Below are 16,029 nucleotides of genomic sequence, written 5' to 3' on the forward strand. Positions count from 1 at the left end.
ATCCCTTCCTGTCCTCCAATATATGGGACAACCTGTGTGATCAGCTTAACCCTTTGGTTGAGAGGAAAACTCCCTTGGGCCCTGATGGTAGCTTTCTAATCCCAGTGCCAATAGTAGTTCCAAAGGGGGAATTTTCCTTGCGACTGAAACAGGGGAGACTTCCTTCCCATCTGCTGTGAGCCTGATAATTTTCTTGCATTTTTTAAAGTTACATTTTGCATTTAACACCATGTCTCTTTTGTTTCTGTATGTGCTCTCTAAGCATTTCCCATCACCAGTCTCTCCATCTTTTCCAAGTGCAGCCCTACCAATGACAGGAAAAGATGGCTTGAGATGCAAAGGAGCCCATCTGCATTAGTAATAATAATAATAATAATAATAATAATAATAATAATAATAATAATTTATTTATATCCCGCCCATCTGACTGCGTGTCCCCAGCCACTCTGGGCGGCTTCCAACAAAACACTAAAATACAATAACCTATTAAACATTAAGAGCTTCCCTAAACAGGGCTTCCTTCAGATGTCTTCTAAAAGTTTGGTAGTTATTTTTCTCTTTGACATCTGCTGGGAGGGCGTTCCACAGGGCGGGTGCCACTACCGAGAAGGCCCTCTGCCTGGTTCCCTGTAACTTGGCTTCTCGCAGCGAGGAAACAGCCAGAAGGCCCTTGGAGCTGGACCTCAGTGTCCGGGCAGAACGATGGAGGTGGAGGCACTCCTTCAGGTATACTGGACCGAGGCTGTTTAGGGCTTTAAAGGTCAGCACCAACACTTTGAATTGTGCTTGGAAACATAGCCCCCCCCCCTTTGCATAACATTCTAATTCTGTTGAGATACATTGCAATTTTGTTCAGTCTGTGAGTGCCGAGGATGGAAAGCCCCACACACAAATGCCGAACATCGATTTGTAGAAAACACGACTTGAAAAAAGAGACAATGAACATACTTTCGTAAACCAAGAAAACGTTTATTGAAAATTATTTCAAACAAGGAAACAAACAAAAGAAACTGGTTCTAAGACTGAGCCTTGGTTTGGAAGGTGCCAGAACTTCAGCCTGCAGCGTGGCCACCTGATTGTTTGGCTGAAAAGCAGGAGAAAAACGACAATGGTCAAGGACAATGGGAGTGTTGGTCTCTAAGGTGCTACTGGACAATATATATATATATATATATATATATATATATATATATATATATATATATTGACTGTGCCAGACCAACACGGTGACCTACCTGAATCACACCTATATATGCAAGGTAGAGGAAAAACACCCAAATCCTGTCTTCATTTCCTCTCTTATCGATCCGCCCCAGGCATTACTCAAAGCCTTCCTGCAAATTAGAAAACAAACAATACATAGCCATAAGTAAACAGAGGAAAAAACAGGAATCTGCCTCAGCCCTTTTGTATACACTGTCTAAAACACGACAATCTAAGTATCGTCAAATGCACTCTGTACGGTGTTCCATTTCGCTACAGGAACCAGACTATATTAAAGGGAATTTGCACTTTTAACACCACCCACCTGGGTGTCTGGCTGAAAAGCAGGAGAAAAAGGACAATGGTAAAGGACCATGGGAGTTGTAATCGAGCATCACCTGTAGGAGGGCCCCAGTTCCCAAACCTGTCTTATTAGTGTCCACCTTTTTCCAGAAACGCATCCACAGCATGAACACGTACGCTCAACTTCATGGGTAGGCAAACTATGGCCCGGGGGCCTGGATCTGGCCCAATTGCCTTCTCAATCTGGCCCGCGGACGGTCCGGGAATCAGCGTGTGTTTACATGAGTAGAATGTGTGCTTTTATTTAAAATGCATCTCTGGGTTATTTGTGGGGCATAGGAATTCGTTCATTTTTTTTTTTTTCCAAAATATAGTCCGGCCCCCCAGAAGGTCTGAGGGACAGTGGACTGGCCCCCTGCTGAAAAAGTTTGCTGACCCCTGTAGGGTGTTCTCCCCATCCCATGCAAAACTTCGCTTCCTCTTACCTGTTCTTTTTGTGGGAGGCTATGGCAGCATCCACAGCGGGCCACAGAGGAGATCCTGCATGAAAGAAGGGATCTTTGAAGCAAGGGAGAACTTGACACTAAGGGCTGCTTTGAGGGAAGAATCCCTGAACATGTGAATGGTCCTTCACAGACCGAATGCCAGGGACAGAACGTCCCCTCAGCCCCCCATCCAGCTCTCACACCCACCCCAGAGACTTAAAGCAGATCCCACTGCGCTCACAAGAGCCACCGTTTGGCAGGAATTATCAGATGACCAGGAGATGCAGCAGAAGCGCATCTTTGACTGCATGGCTTTAAAAGAGGATGAGGCGACTGAATGGAGGAGGGGGCGGTGAAAGACTACTAGTCCTGATGGAGGAAGCCATTGCAGGAAGTCCCAGGTGGGCAGAGGGCTCGTGGGCTCAGATCCTGCTTGCGGCTTTCCCAGTGGCATCTGGGTGGCCCTGGAAGAAGAGGAGGCTGGACCAGGTGAGCCCTTGGCCTGATCCTGCAGGCCCTTCTTGTATGTTTCCTAAGGCCCCCCTCCTTCCCCTTGTCCCATTACCTCTGATGTGAGAGGCCTTCGTCTGGGCTCCAGTCCCTCCCAGGATGTGGGCAGCTCCCAGGCTGAGTCTTTCCCTCTCTGCAAAACAAATGGAGACCTCAGCCGGCACCTGGCTCCCAGCCACGCTAGCCCCAGTCTGGGGCAGGAGGGTGGGGGACCTGGGAAGGGGGCATTTCCTCCTACCTGATCTTACCAGCTCTTCCCACTTGGCCTCTGTACGGGTGTCTCGGCTCTGTCCCGGCCGGCCTAGCTCAGAAGCAGCAGCCGAAGTCTCCTCTTTCTCAGAAATGAGCAGAGATGCTGTTCCCAGCATGAGAAGAAACTTTGGCTGCTGCTGCTGCACCAAACAGGGCCGAGACTGAGCCATGCCCACAGAGAAGGGGCAGTGGGGAAGAGGCGCGAGGGATGGCAACCAGGAACCACAGGGATGTCCTCTGGTCCTTTATCTCGGGAGCTGGAGTTGGAGCCTCATCCCTGGAGTCATGACTCTGTGGAGGAAGCAGGATATCGTATTGGCTCTCATGTGAATGGGCTCTCACTGTCAGCGGATTCACCAATTATCGCCCTGTCACACCATGCTGCTGTGCAAATTCTCAGGGCATAAAACCACTGACTTTTGTAATCTTCGCAGTTGTACTCTGGTCAAGGACAATGGGACTTGTCCCCCAGTTCCTAAATCCGTCTTAATAGTGTAAGCCTTTTTTTCCAGAAATGCCCCCCACAGCATGAACATGTACACTCAACTTGTAGGGTGTTCTCCCCGCTCCATGCAAATTTCCTCTTCCTCTTACCTGTTCTATTTACATGGTGGCTTGGGCAGCAGCCACAGCAGGGCAGACAGGAGATCCTGCAAGAAAGCTGTCCTTGAAGCAGGGGAGAACTCGACGCTAAGGGCTGCTTCGAGGGAAGAATCCCTGAACATGTGAATGGGCTGTCACAGACCGAACGCCAGGGATAGAACGTCCCTTCAGACGCCCATTCAGCTGTCACACCCATCCTAGGGACTTAAAGGAGATCCCACTGCGGACCTCACAAGAGCCTTTTTGGCAGGAAACATCAGATGACCAGGAGATGCAGCTGAAGAGCATCTCTGACTGCATGGCTTTAAAAGAGGATTAGGCGACTGAATGGAGGAGGGGGCGGTCAAAGACTACTAGTCCTGATGGAGGAAAGAATGCTTCAGAAAAGCCGTTGCAGGAAGTCCCAGGTGGGCAGAAGGCTCTTGGGCTCGGATCCTGTTTGTGGCTTTCCCAGTGGCATCTGGGTGGCCCCTGGCAGAAGAGGAGACGGGACCAGGTGAGCCCTTGGCCTGATCCTGTAGGCCCTTCTAGTGTGTTTCTTAAGGCAACCCTCCTCCCAGTGGCGGAGGAAGAGGGAGTGGGGGGGCGCAGTCTGCCCCCAGGTGCCATCTCTGAGGGGGGTGACAAGAAGGCACTCCGCAGGGGCCTCATTCTGCAACCCCCAGGCATGGCAGCGCGAGCCGCCACCATTGCGCTGTCACAGCTGTGTGCGGAGGATCCCTGCCACCGCCGCTGCAGCCGCGAGTGGAGGATCTCTGCTGCCGCTGCTGCCACTGCGAGCGCAGGACCGCTCCACTGCCGCTGCAGCCGTGATTGGAGGATCCTGCTGCCGTCTGTATGGCGCTTGAGCGGTTATGTCGGCAAACCGCCCGGTGCCATTACGTACGGTGCATGCGTGTGCTCCATACACAGTGGCGCCGTGCATCCACCGTACGTAGCGGTGCCACCCATGTGCCGCTGGGCAGTTTGTCCCGCCCCCGACACTGGGCGGCGGTTAGCCTTCCTTCGCCCCTGCCCCCTCCTTCCCCCATTCCATTACCTCTGAGGCAACAGTCCTTCATCTGGGCTCCAGTCCCTCCCAGGATGCAGTGGCTTCCAGGCTGAATCTTTCCCACACTGCAAAACAAATGGAGACATCAGCAGGCGTCTGGCTCCCAGCCACGCTAGCTCCGGTCTGGGGCAGGAGGCTGGGGGATCTGGGAAGGGGGCATTTCCTCCTACCTGATCCTACAAGCTTTCCCCACTTGGCCTTCTGTATGAGTGTCTCATCTCTGCCCCGTATATACACAAACTATCAAATGTGGTGACAGTAATAATAATACAACAAAACCACAAAACCACAAACTGGCTTATAAGTATAAAACCAAGTTAACTAGAATAATAGCTAGAATAGAGATAGACTTGTAACCATTCAAACAACAAACATACTAAGGTGCCATGTGCAAGACAAAGCCTGGAGATACAGTGGTACCTCAGGTTACATACACTTCAGGTTACAGACGCTTCAGGTTACAGACTCCGCTAACCCAGAAATATTACCTCGGGTTAAGAACTTTGCTTCAGGATGAGAACAGAAATCGGGCTCCGGCGGCGTGGCAGCAGCAGGAGGCCCCATTAGCTAAAGTGGTGCTTCAGGTTAGGAACAGTTTGATTCCGGAACGAATTAAGTACTTAACCCGAGGTACCACTGTACTGTAATCATGGAGTTTATAAATGTACAACTCTATCGTAACAAGTTACATGTGCCGTAAACGTTATACAGACAGGATAAATGAACCGTTCAACAAGTAACATAAGTCCAATCACAAAATGGCAACCCCGTGCCACCACAACAGTAAGGGTAGCACACTGGAGGATATGAAATCACGGGAAACCTGTAATATATCCAGAGAACAGGTCTCCTTTTGCCCACTTGCGTTATTCTCACCAGGGTGGTGGCCTTGATTTGCCTTCCCATGACTGATCCATGCATATAGCTTTGTGTTTCAAACTCAAGACCCATTGAAGAACATCTCATCCAGTGCAATCTTAGAAAAACAGCTTTGAAAAACTTTTTCATATTTCAGTATGTTTGTTGTTTGAATGGCTACAAGTCTACCTCTATTCTAGCTATAATTCTAGTAAATTTGGTTTTATACTTATAAGCCAGTTCGTGGTGTTGTTGTTTTGTTGTATTATAATCTCTGTCCCGGCCAGCCTAGCTCAGAAGCAGCAGCCAAAGTCTTCTCTTTCTCAGAAATTAGCCGAGCAGCAGTCTTAATCAGAGGAAGCTTTGGCTGTTGCTTCTGCGCCAAAGATATGGCAGCCAAAGGCCAAGACAGAGCCATGCCCACACAGAGAAGGGGTGCTGGAGAAGAGGCGAGAGGAGTGATCTGTTTCTGCATGCCTTCCACCAGCACCTTGGATGGGCTGCACTGGGATGCAGAAACAGCCGCCGGAAACCGTGCAGATTGTTTCCTTCTGCTTTGTCCATCATCTTGGGAGCTGAAAACTGAGAAGCGTCCCTGGAAGCGTGGCCCTGTGAAGGAAGGGGCAAGTTTGATGCACCAAAGTTGTAGACTTTCTGCAGTTGTCAGGTAATTGGGAACACGCTAGAACTTTGTATGGTGAGAGAACAAGATCAGACAGCTGATCTCACAAGAGCCGGGTCCTTGCAGGAATAAGGAGGCCTAGGAGAATCAGATGCCCCACAAGAGCATCTTGGATGAGGTGGCTTTCAAAGAGGGTGAGACAATTGCATGGGAGAGAGGCCTATCCAAGGCAACTAGCCATGATGGCTATGCTCAGCGTCCCTGGTTGGAGGGAATAATAATAATAATAATAATAATAATAATAATAATAATAATATTATTACTCTGGGCGGCTTCCAACAAAACACTAAAATACAGTAACCTATTAAACATTAAAAGCTTCCCTAAACAGGGCTGCCTTCAGATGTCTTCTAAAAGTTTGGTAGTTATTTTTCTCTTTGACATCTGGTGGGAGGGCGTTCCACAGGGTGGGTGCCACTACCGAGAAGGTCCTCTGCCTGGTTCCCTATAATTTGGCTTCTCATAGTGAGGGAACCGCCAGAAGGCCCTCGGCGCTGGACCTCAGTGTCCGGGCAGAACGATGGAGGTGGAGGCACTCCTTCAGGTATACTGGGCTGAGGCCGTTTAGGGCTTTAAAGGTCAGCACCAACACTTTGAATTGTGCTCGGAAACGTACTGGGAGCAAGTGTAGGTCTTTTAAGACTGGTGTTATATGGTCTTGGCGGCCGCTCCCAGTCACCAGTCTAGCTGCCGCATTCTGGATTAGTTGTAGTTTCCTGGTCACCTTCAAAGATAGCCCCACATAGAGCACATTGCAGTAGTCCAAGCAAGATATAACCAGAGCATGCACCACTCTGGCAAGACAGTCCGCGGGCACGTAGGGCCTCAGCCTGTGTACCAGATGGAGCTGGTAAACAGCTGCCCTGGACACAGAATTGACCTGCGCCTCCATGGACAGCTGTGAGTCCAGAATGACTCCCAGGCTGCGCACCTGGTCCTTCAGGGGCACAGTTGCCCCATTCAGGACCAGGGAGTCCTCCACATCCGCCCACCTCCTGTCCCCCCAAAACAGCTGCCATCCATCCTCCAACCACCTCCAGACACTCACACAGGACCTTCACCGCCTTCACTGGTCCTGATTTGAACGAGAGGTAGAGCTGGGTATCATCCGCATACTGATGAACACCCACCCCAACCCCCCTGATGACTTCTCCCAGCAGCTGCATGTAGATGTTGAAAAGCATGGGGGAGAGGTCAGAACCCTGAGGCACCCCATAAGTGAGAGCCCAGGGGTCTGAACACTCATCACCCCCCCCCACTTTCTTAACACGGCCCAGAAGGAAGGAGCGGAACCACTGTATAACAGTACCCCCAGCTCCCAGCCCCTCTAAGCTGAAAAGCACTTCCTGGAAGCCACAGGTAGGGAAAGTGTTCCTATGAACCCCAAAAGGTATTTCAGAAGGACCCCCTCCTTCCCTGTGCCCCAGTACCTGAGGGTCCTCACATCTCTCCAGGGATTTCACCAGAACAAAGGGGAAAGGTTCCCTCGCTGCAAAGAAAATGAATAATAATAATAATAATAATAATAACAATAAATTTTATTTATATCCCGCCCTCCCCAGCCAAAGCCGGGCTCAGAGCAGCTAACATCAAATGTATAAAACATTAACATAAAATCAGACAATCAATTAAAATACATCCTCAAATCAGATCAGGATCAGAATAAAATCCAATCAGATGGCAACCCGCGGATTAGGGTTGGGGACCTTAAATGCTCACCAGGCCCAGCTGTTTGTGCTGAACTTATATGGGCCTGTGCGAAAAATCGGGAGGCCATTTTCATGAAGACATTAGCAGGCACCTGGCTCCCAGCCATGCTACCAGCAGTTTGGCGCATGAGGGTGGGGACACGGGAAGGAAGCATTCCTATAATATGGGGCACTCAATTGGCATTTCCACCTACCTGAACTGTGAGCCTCTCTCCCAAGGAAGATGCAAGCTCCTGGAAGCCGCTGGTGGGGAGAGTGTTCCTACGATTCCCAAATGTTTCAGAAGGACGCCTTGCTTGCAAAACAACACTTTGTGACATCAGCTTGGAAACAGGGGCCAGGCTGCTGGGCTGTCAGGCAGCTGCATTAAGAAAAATAAAATCAGGGGGGTCAAAGTGGGCTGGGATGTGGTCATCGTGGGTCAGGCAAGAGGGTGCTGTTGGGGTGTGTGGTTGTGCCTCCCCTGGTTCTGCGTCTCGCTCCCCCACCCATTCCTTTAGCTGCTTGATAGAATCATAGTAGGGTGGAGTTAGAAGGGATCCCAAAGGTCATCTAGTCCAACCACTAATCCGTTGCCACCAACCAGGTCCTCCCTGGTAAAATCAGTTCAGTCTCAGTCAGCTTTTCAATTAATAAAGAAGAATCTATTTTATTTCAGACATAAAACAAAACTTTTACAGCATTCCAAACGGTGTTCCTCTTTACTTTCTTAATCTGATGTTCCTCTCTCTATCTCTGCTACCTCCCCACACTCAAGGACCAACTGCCCTAACTGTCTCTCTATTACCAACTGCCTTTCCCAACCAGCCAACCCATGAAATCCAACCAACTGCCCACCAACAACTCCCAACGAACTCCCCCCAGAACTCCTCTCAGAACTAGTTTTATAGACCCACTGACTCCACCCCCCCGGGTCCTGTCTGTGCAACCTATTTAACTATTTCCCCTCCAGCACTCTCTCATATATGTTAACGTCACATACCTCCCCCCTTAAGAAGTTTCGATTCAGGAGGGTTAACTTCTTAAAGTTACACTCCTGATCAAACAGTTTTGTATGTGGTTTATATATCTAGCCCAACCCCGGGCAATGCCAATGAAGGAGGTGAGGACAGGTGCCCCACCTAGGCCCGAAGTCACCCTAGGCCTCAAAACCAAATTTCCCCTTTCTCTCTTTGAAAAAACCACAGCTTTAGCTCTTCTCTGCTCTTCTCTGCTCTCTCACAAGATGCTGCTGCACAGGCAAAATGTTACTTTTATCAGTACGAGAGAGCTTCAAAAAGGCTAATGAATAGACTCTATCAATGCCAAGAATAAGCAGGCCTGGGAACTGACTCTTATCTCATTTGGTTGCAACACATCTTGGACACGCTGAAATGCAAGGCTCCTCAACCCCCTTGGCTTCTCATCCCCCTTCTCATTCCTGGGAAGGGGGCCAAGAGTCCCAAAGACAGGAGCTTTCTGTTCATGCTCAGGAAACTCATCATGGGGCAGGGCTCCTGAGGAGGGAAAAGGGGGAGGGAACTGGAGGGGAATATATGCTCTGTGCAAATGGCTGTGCTTGTGCTTGTTTGTGGAATTATCACACTAGCTCCTTCTACCAAGCCCGGATGGTAGAAATAAAGCTCTTTCTCTGAAATTATCCCTTGAGTGTCTGTTTGACTCCCATTTCCCTCTCCCCGGGTGCAATGCTCTTCCCACCCGAGGGCAAAGCCTGAAAAGGCTACACCAGGATCTTGCCCACAGCCAGCCCTGCCTGGGCTCCAAACTCCGACCATCTTCTTCCCAGCCAGATGCACTGACCCCTTGCAATTCTGTCTGGGGTGCAGAAAGGGGAGAGAGAAACGTTTTGCTCTCTCTCAGGACATTGATATGAGAGCCACACCATGCAGCCCTTTCAATACCTTCAAGGGCTGTGACAGGGAGGAGGAAGCAATTTTTGAATAAACATTCACACACGTTTTATTGATAATAATCAGCTAAATAGTTTGAGGAGCTATACCACTTTGTAACATGCGGAAAATAGCATTTTTAGAGAAATCAAAGACTGGAACTGGGGGAAGTCGAGGGGGGGGTTAGGTTTTGTGTGGGAGGGTGGGGGGAGGGAGGAAAAATGGGAAAACAAGGATGATATGTTTTTGGATAATATGTTCTGTTTTAATATTGACTAAATATATATATATATATAAAAAGAATGTAATAGGGTTAGTAGTATTAGAATTACTATGGGAATGTTAAGGAGGGAGGCGGGGAAAGGGAGAGTGTGGAATTCTGGGGGTGAGTGATGATTGGATGAGGATTTGAAAAGGAGTTTGAATGGGAGGCAGTTGAGAGTCAGTTGAGAGCAGTGGGTTCTGGAGGGGATGGGACTTGGTGGGGGACGTGAACCAGAGCTGGGCGTCTAACTATTCAGCTTAGGATCAGAGGTCTAGTCATGATTTTTGTAATAAAGGAGCATATAAGATTAATAATAATAATATTTTTTATTTATACCCCGCCCTCCCCGGCCAAGGCCGGGCTCAGGGCGGCTAACAAGCAATAATAAAAACAAGTTGAATGAATACAACTTAAAAACAAGATTAAAATACAACATTCAAATATTGAAACATTCAAATATTAAAATGCAGCCTCATCACAGGAGGAGAAAAGGAAAAAGAAAGGGGGAGGGCATCAAATTGGCTCCAAGCCTAAGGCCAGGCAGAACAACTCTGTCTTACAGAGAAAGAGAATTCGAGGCCATAAGCTCAGGTACACATGTCATCCAACAATCATTTAGTGACTAATCCATACAATCTCCTTTAGTGAGGGTGTAGTACCTAGGTTCTGTACCAAACATTGATATCTTTTCCTTTTTTCTAGGAAGGATGTGGGTGGGGAGAATTATTGGATTTAACTCCACAGAAGTATTCCCAACCAGGGTGCACATTGGGCTCTAAAATGTCAATGGCGCCCTGTGCAACGCTAAAATAGGGCACCCCTCCTTCCTGTTCTTCATCATGGTTTTGGCCCCCTCTGCAGCGTGGTGCCCAGTGTGAGCACACTGGTCGTGGCATCCTAAAACTGCCCCGGCCCAACCTTGGGATGTGCTTTTGGCATGGGAGAGAATCACACCCCTTGTCCTGGCCAGGTGGACCAAAGAGAAACCCTCCCCATAAAACTATAGGAAGATCTAAATCAGGCTTTCCTCCTCCAGCTGGCAAGAGGACTGGGAAACCCGTCCCCTGTCCCAGAAGGTCACAGCATACCTGCACATTTTGGTTTTTATCATGGCACCGCTGGGCTGCTGCTTGGCCAGAGCCTTTCCCAAACCATGGCCCCGCGAAGGAAGAAATACTTCAAAATCGTTGGGGTAGCCAGCCGCTCTAGGGGATGGGGCCCTGAGGATATTTTTTGTTCTTTTCTAGGTTCATAGGTTTATGTTCTGGTTCTAATGATGTAATAGGGGTGGAGCTCTTTAAATATATGGGGCTGCCACACACTCCTTTTCTTTTTGAAAATAAAATAATAATTTCCCCTCGTTTTCAAAAGCACACGCATTGTCTCTTTCTTCTGGTTCTTCAGTTACATTTGTTGTGAGACACTGGTGTTATATGCAGTACAGGGTTGGGAAGAAAAGGGGGGAAGGGGGATATAAAATTGGGGGGTCAAAGTGTGCTGGGATGAGGCCACAGTGGGTCAGGCCAGAGGGTGCTGTTGGGGTGTGTCGTTGTGCCTCCCCTGGTTCTGTGTAATGCTCCTCTGCCCGTTCCTTGAACTGCTTGATTGAATCATAGTAGGGTAGAGTTGGAAGGGATCCCAAGTGTCATCTAGTCCAACCCCCGGCAATGCAGGGATCCTGCCAACAGCCAAGCTTGGCTGGGCTCCAAACTCTCGCCTTCTGGTAACCATTGCAATTCTGCATGGTGTGGAGAAAGGGGAGAGAGAAATGTGTTGATTTCACTCTCATAACACTGATATGAGATCCGCACCATGCAGCCCTTTCAATACCTTAATGGGCTGTCACAGGGAGGAGGGAGCAAGCTTGTTTTCTCTTGCTCCAGAGGCCCTTAGGAGCTGAAGCAGTGACTCTCCTTCCTTGGAGGTTTTCCCGCAGCGCTTGGATGCCCATCTGCCATAGATCATGTAGTTGAGATTCCTTCATTGCAGGGGGTTGGACTAGATGACCCTCAGGGTCCCTTCCAACTCTACAATTCTATGATGCTACGTTTTAAAGAGCATCCAATGTGCCTTTGAAGCCCATGACTTCCCCCAAAATGATTCGTGGCATTGTGGCTTCCCTCTCACAGACCTACAATTCCCAGAAGCGCTAACAAACTACAATTCCTGGGATTGTTTAGGGGAAGATATCTGCTTTTTAGAACAGGGATGAAGAACCTGTTTAGTTATTTTGCTTATTTCTGATATGACTGCGCACACTCCTTTTCTGACTGGGTCCTCGATTACTTGGTTTGGTGGGATCTGCTGATTCAGACACAGCGTATGTCTGAGAAGGCCCCACGAAGTGATCATGGGGAGGAGGTGCGAGGAAAAAACTTGTGACATTGATTTTTTTGGCAAATTGGAAGGGCTGTGGTGGGATCCAGCACCGGCAACCTGGAGCTCCACTGACCACTTAACTGCTCTCTTCTCCATCAGCTTGGGAGCTTTTTCTGGGACGTTTGCGGGGGTATAATAGCATCCTTTATCATTTGAGCATCTTTATCAAGATGCTAACAGATCTGCCTGCCTTTGAATTAAGAATTAAGAAATATAAAATCAGGGGGGTCAAAGTGTGCTGGAATGAGGCCACGGTGGGTCAGGCCAGAGGGTGCTGTTGGGGTGTGTGGCTGTGCCTCCCCTGGTTCTGCGTCTCCTCTGCCTGTTCCTTTAGCTGATTGATAGAATCATAGTAGGATGGAGTTGGAAGGGATCCCAAAGGTCATCTAGTCCAACCCCCAGAAATGAAAGGATCCTGCTAACAGCCAAGCTTGGCTGGGCTCCAAACTCCCGCCTTCTGGTTACCATTGTATATGCATGTTTGAGCATGCTAACAGATTTGCCTGCCTTTGATCAGTTGTGCTTCAAGGGAAGCTCACCAGTCCTCTGATTCCTTAATGTTTTCCAGCCCAGATAGATGCTAACCAAAGGAGCTCACAATAGTCATCTCCTTGCAGGAACAGGCATAGGAGAATTAGATGCACCACAAGAGTGTCTTGGATGGGGGTGGCTTTCATAGAGGGCTAGACAATTGCATGGAGGAGAGGCCTATCAAAGGCAACTAGCCGTGTTGGAGGGAGCAATGCTTCTGGAAAGCACTTATTGGAAGCCACAGGCTCCCCAAACGTGTTTCACAAGGACCCCTTCCTTCCCTCTGCCCCAGTACCTGAGGGTCCTCACGTCTCTCCAGGGATTTGGCCAGAACGATGTAGATGTTGGGGAAAGGCTCGCTCCATGCAAAGAAAACGGAGACATCAGCAGGCGCCTGTCTCCCAGCCATGCTAGCTCCAGACTGGCGCATGAGGGTGGGGGACACAGAAAGGACGCATTTCTATAATATCGGGCCGTCAAGTGGCATTTCCACCTACCTGAACTGTGAGCCTTTCCCTCCTTGTTCTGGCCTGCCTCTCTCCTAAGGAGGATGCAATCTCTTGCTGGAAGCCACTGGTGGGGAGAGTGTTCTTACGACTCCCAAAATGTGTTTTGGAAGGACCCCTTCCTTCCCTCTGCCCCAGCCATGCTAGCACCAATCTGGGGCCTGATGGTGGGGTGACGACATGGGAAGGCTACACCTGCTTGCTCCTCTCAGATATACATGAGCCAATCCGATCCGAGGGGAATCCGTTCTTGTCCTCCAAGTGGGATAACCAGTTTGGCCATGTTAGTGCTTCAGCATGAGCAAAGCCCATCTCCCAGGTGTTCCTCTTGAAGGCAAGGCACAATCCTGGGACACTCGACGACTGCCTCGCTTCCCATTTCCCTCCCCAACTCTAGGACCTGGCACCTGAGCCAATCCTACCTTCCCGGTACCTCTTCATGACTGAGTTCCTAGGTCTGGAGGAATCTCTGCTATTGGAAGCTATTTGACAAGTCTCTCACCATCATCTGACAGGGATTCCTCTTGCAGGGCAATATAATGCTTGCTTGCAAACCTGCACATTCACAACAGAAAATATAATCTGGGGACCACAGCTGAGGACCTGCCAAGCTACCAACAGCTGTGGACCAGTCAAGTCAGGTAGCCCAGCCACATGCACCAGTGACGGGTGATGCTGACAACAACAATAATGTTATTTCTATGCCACTCCTCTCCTCTGGGGCTTGGAGCTCCTCTTACCTTCAGAGTTCCTCCCTGTCATCATTGCTGATAGTACCATAAGTCTCTCACCATCATCTGACAGGCATCCCTTTTGCAGGGCATTATAGGGCTTACTTGCAAAGCGGGACTTTGTGACATCAGCTGGCAAACAGGGGCCAGGCTGCTTGGTTTTTCAGGCAGATGAATTAAGAAATATATAATCAGGGGGATCAAAGTGTGCTGGGATGCGGCCACGGTGGGTCAGGCCAGAGGGTGCTGTTGGGGTGTGTGGTTGCGCCTCCCCTGGTTCTGCGTTTCGCTCCCCCACCCATTCCTTTAGCTGCTTGATAGAATCATAGTATGGTGGAGTTAGAAGGGATCCCAGAGGCCATCTAGTCCAACCACTAATCCGCTGCCACCAACCAGGTCCTCCCTGGTAAAATCACTTCAGTCTCAGTCAGCTTTTCAATTAATAAAGAAGAATCTATTTTATTTCAGACATAAAACAAAACTTTTACAGCATTCCAAACGGTGTTCCTCTTTACTTTCTAAATCTTATGTTCCTCTCTCTATCTCTGCTACGTCCCCACACTCAAGGACCAACTGGCCTGTCTCTATTACCAACTGCCTTTCCCAACAAGCCAACCCATGAAACCCAACCAACTGCCCACCAACAACTCCCAACAAACTCCCCCCAGAATTCCTTGACCCGCTGACTCCACCCCCCTGGGTCCTGTCTGTGCAACCTATTTAACTATTTCCCCTCCAGCACTCTCTCATATATGTTAACGTCACATACCTCCCCCCTTAAGAAGTTTCGATTCAGGAGGGTTAACTTCTTAAAGTTATACTCCTGATCAAACAGTTTTGTATGTGGTTTATATATATATATATATACACATACATAAACAAGTAAATTGTTGATTGTCTTTGTTCATCCTTCACTCTCTAATTTCCGTGATAAGGCATCCGCCACAATGTTCAAGGATCCTTTCACACTTTTGATGGTAAAAGTGAAGTCTTGTAGTAGTAAGGCGCACCGCAGCAACTTACTATTACTCTTCATCGATCGCAGCCATATCAACGGTGAGTGGTCTGTACATAACACAAAGCCTCGTCCCCAGAGGTACGGCTTCGATCTTTGAAGGGCCCACACAATTGCCAAGCATTCTTTCTCAACCGTCGAGAGGTGCTTTTCTCTAAGCAGTAACTTCTTGCTGATGTAGGCGATTGGAAGCAGAAATGAAAGGATCCTACCAATAGCCAAGCTTGCCTGGCCTCCAAACTCCCGCCTTCTGGTTACCATTGTATATGCATGTTTGAGCATGCTAACAGATCTGCCCCAGTACCTGAGGGTCATCACGTTTCTCTAGGGATTTCGCCAGAATGAAGTAAACGTCGGGGAAAGGCTCGCTCCATGCAAAGAAAACGGAGACATCAGCAGATGCCTGTCTCCCAGCCATGCTAGCTCCAGTCTGGCGCATGAGGGCGGGGGACACGGAAAGGACGCATTCCTATAATATCGGGCAGTCAAGTGGCATTTCCACCTACCTGAACTTTGAGCCTTTCCCCCCTTGTTCTGGCTGCCTCACTCCTAAGGAGGATGCAATCTCTTGCTGGAAGCCACTGGTGGGGAGAGTGTTCAGGTGGACCGAAGAGAAACCCTCCCCATAAAACTATAGGAAGATCTAAATCAGGCCTTCCTCCTCCAGATGGCAAGAGGACTGGGAAACCCTTCCCCTGCACATTTTGGGTTTTATCATGGCACCGCTGGGCTGCTGGTTGGCCAGAGCCTTTCCCAAACCATGGCCCTGCGAAGGAAGAAATACCTCAAAATCGTCGGGGTAGCCAGCCGCTCTAGGGGATGGGGACCTGAGGACCCTCCCTGGTGATTTTCTTCTGGGGCACAGCCCCCTCAATATCTCCCCCCCCCGTCTTCCTTCCCAACTCCGTCACATCCTTAGTCTGCTGCCGCTGCCCCCCAGCCGCATCCCTCCTTTTTCTGCCCGACACAGAGCAGCCCAGCAGCAGTGCAGGGGAAGGCAAGCCAGCGGAGGCAGGGCCCTCCTGCGGTGGGGACATAGGGCCAGCCCCAAATCTAC

General features: G+C 49.4%; 1 protein-coding gene across 6 annotated transcripts; it reads right to left on the bottom strand.

The window, feature by feature from the left end:
* Positions 1-948: 948 nt before the first annotated feature.
* On the bottom strand, positions 949-15,665 carry LOC310748123 (uncharacterized protein). 6 transcript variants are annotated; one of them, XM_083583715.1, is made up of 8 exons: positions 13,016-13,200; positions 4,396-4,472; positions 3,348-3,403; positions 2,740-3,044; positions 2,557-2,634; positions 1,992-2,046; positions 1,236-1,334; positions 949-1,084 (listed from the first exon to the last, which is right to left on the bottom strand). In XM_083583715.1, exons 4-7 carry the CDS (start codon positions 2,921-2,923, stop codon positions 1,247-1,249), a joined length of 405 nt encoding a protein of 134 aa, XP_083439841.1. In that variant the 5' UTR covers positions 2,924-3,044; positions 3,348-3,403; positions 4,396-4,472; positions 13,016-13,200; the 3' UTR covers positions 949-1,084; positions 1,236-1,246. The 6 variants fall into 6 exon arrangements, with proteins under 6 accessions (XP_083439841.1, XP_083439839.1, XP_083439837.1 ...); XM_083583713.1 differs by lacking the exons at positions 3,348-3,403; positions 4,396-4,472; positions 13,016-13,200 and adding exons at positions 7,378-7,436; positions 15,479-15,665; XM_083583711.1 differs by lacking the exons at positions 3,348-3,403; positions 4,396-4,472; positions 13,016-13,200 and adding exons at positions 7,378-7,436; positions 13,218-13,929.
* Positions 15,666-16,029: the final 364 nt, after the last annotated feature.

The sequence above is a fragment of the Podarcis filfolensis genome (assembly GCF_964270895.1).
Source record: "Podarcis filfolensis genome assembly, chromosome: 13".
Classification (NCBI taxonomy): Eukaryota; Metazoa; Chordata; class Lepidosauria; order Squamata; family Lacertidae; genus Podarcis; species Podarcis filfolensis.

Coding starts and splice junctions, on each gene's coding strand:
- LOC310748123 (XM_083583713.1), bottom strand. CDS start 2,923: ATGGCTCAGTCTCGGCCCTGTTTGGTGCAGCAGCAGCAGCCAAAGTTT. Junction 2,635..2,739: donor GGAAGAGCTGGTAAGATCAG/GTAGGAGGAAAT, acceptor TTTGTTTTGCAG/AGAGGGAAAGACTCAGCCTG. Junction 1,335..1,991: donor GCCTCCCACAAAAAGAACAG/GTAAGAGGAAGC, acceptor TCTAATTTGCAG/GAAGGCTTTGAGTAATGCCT.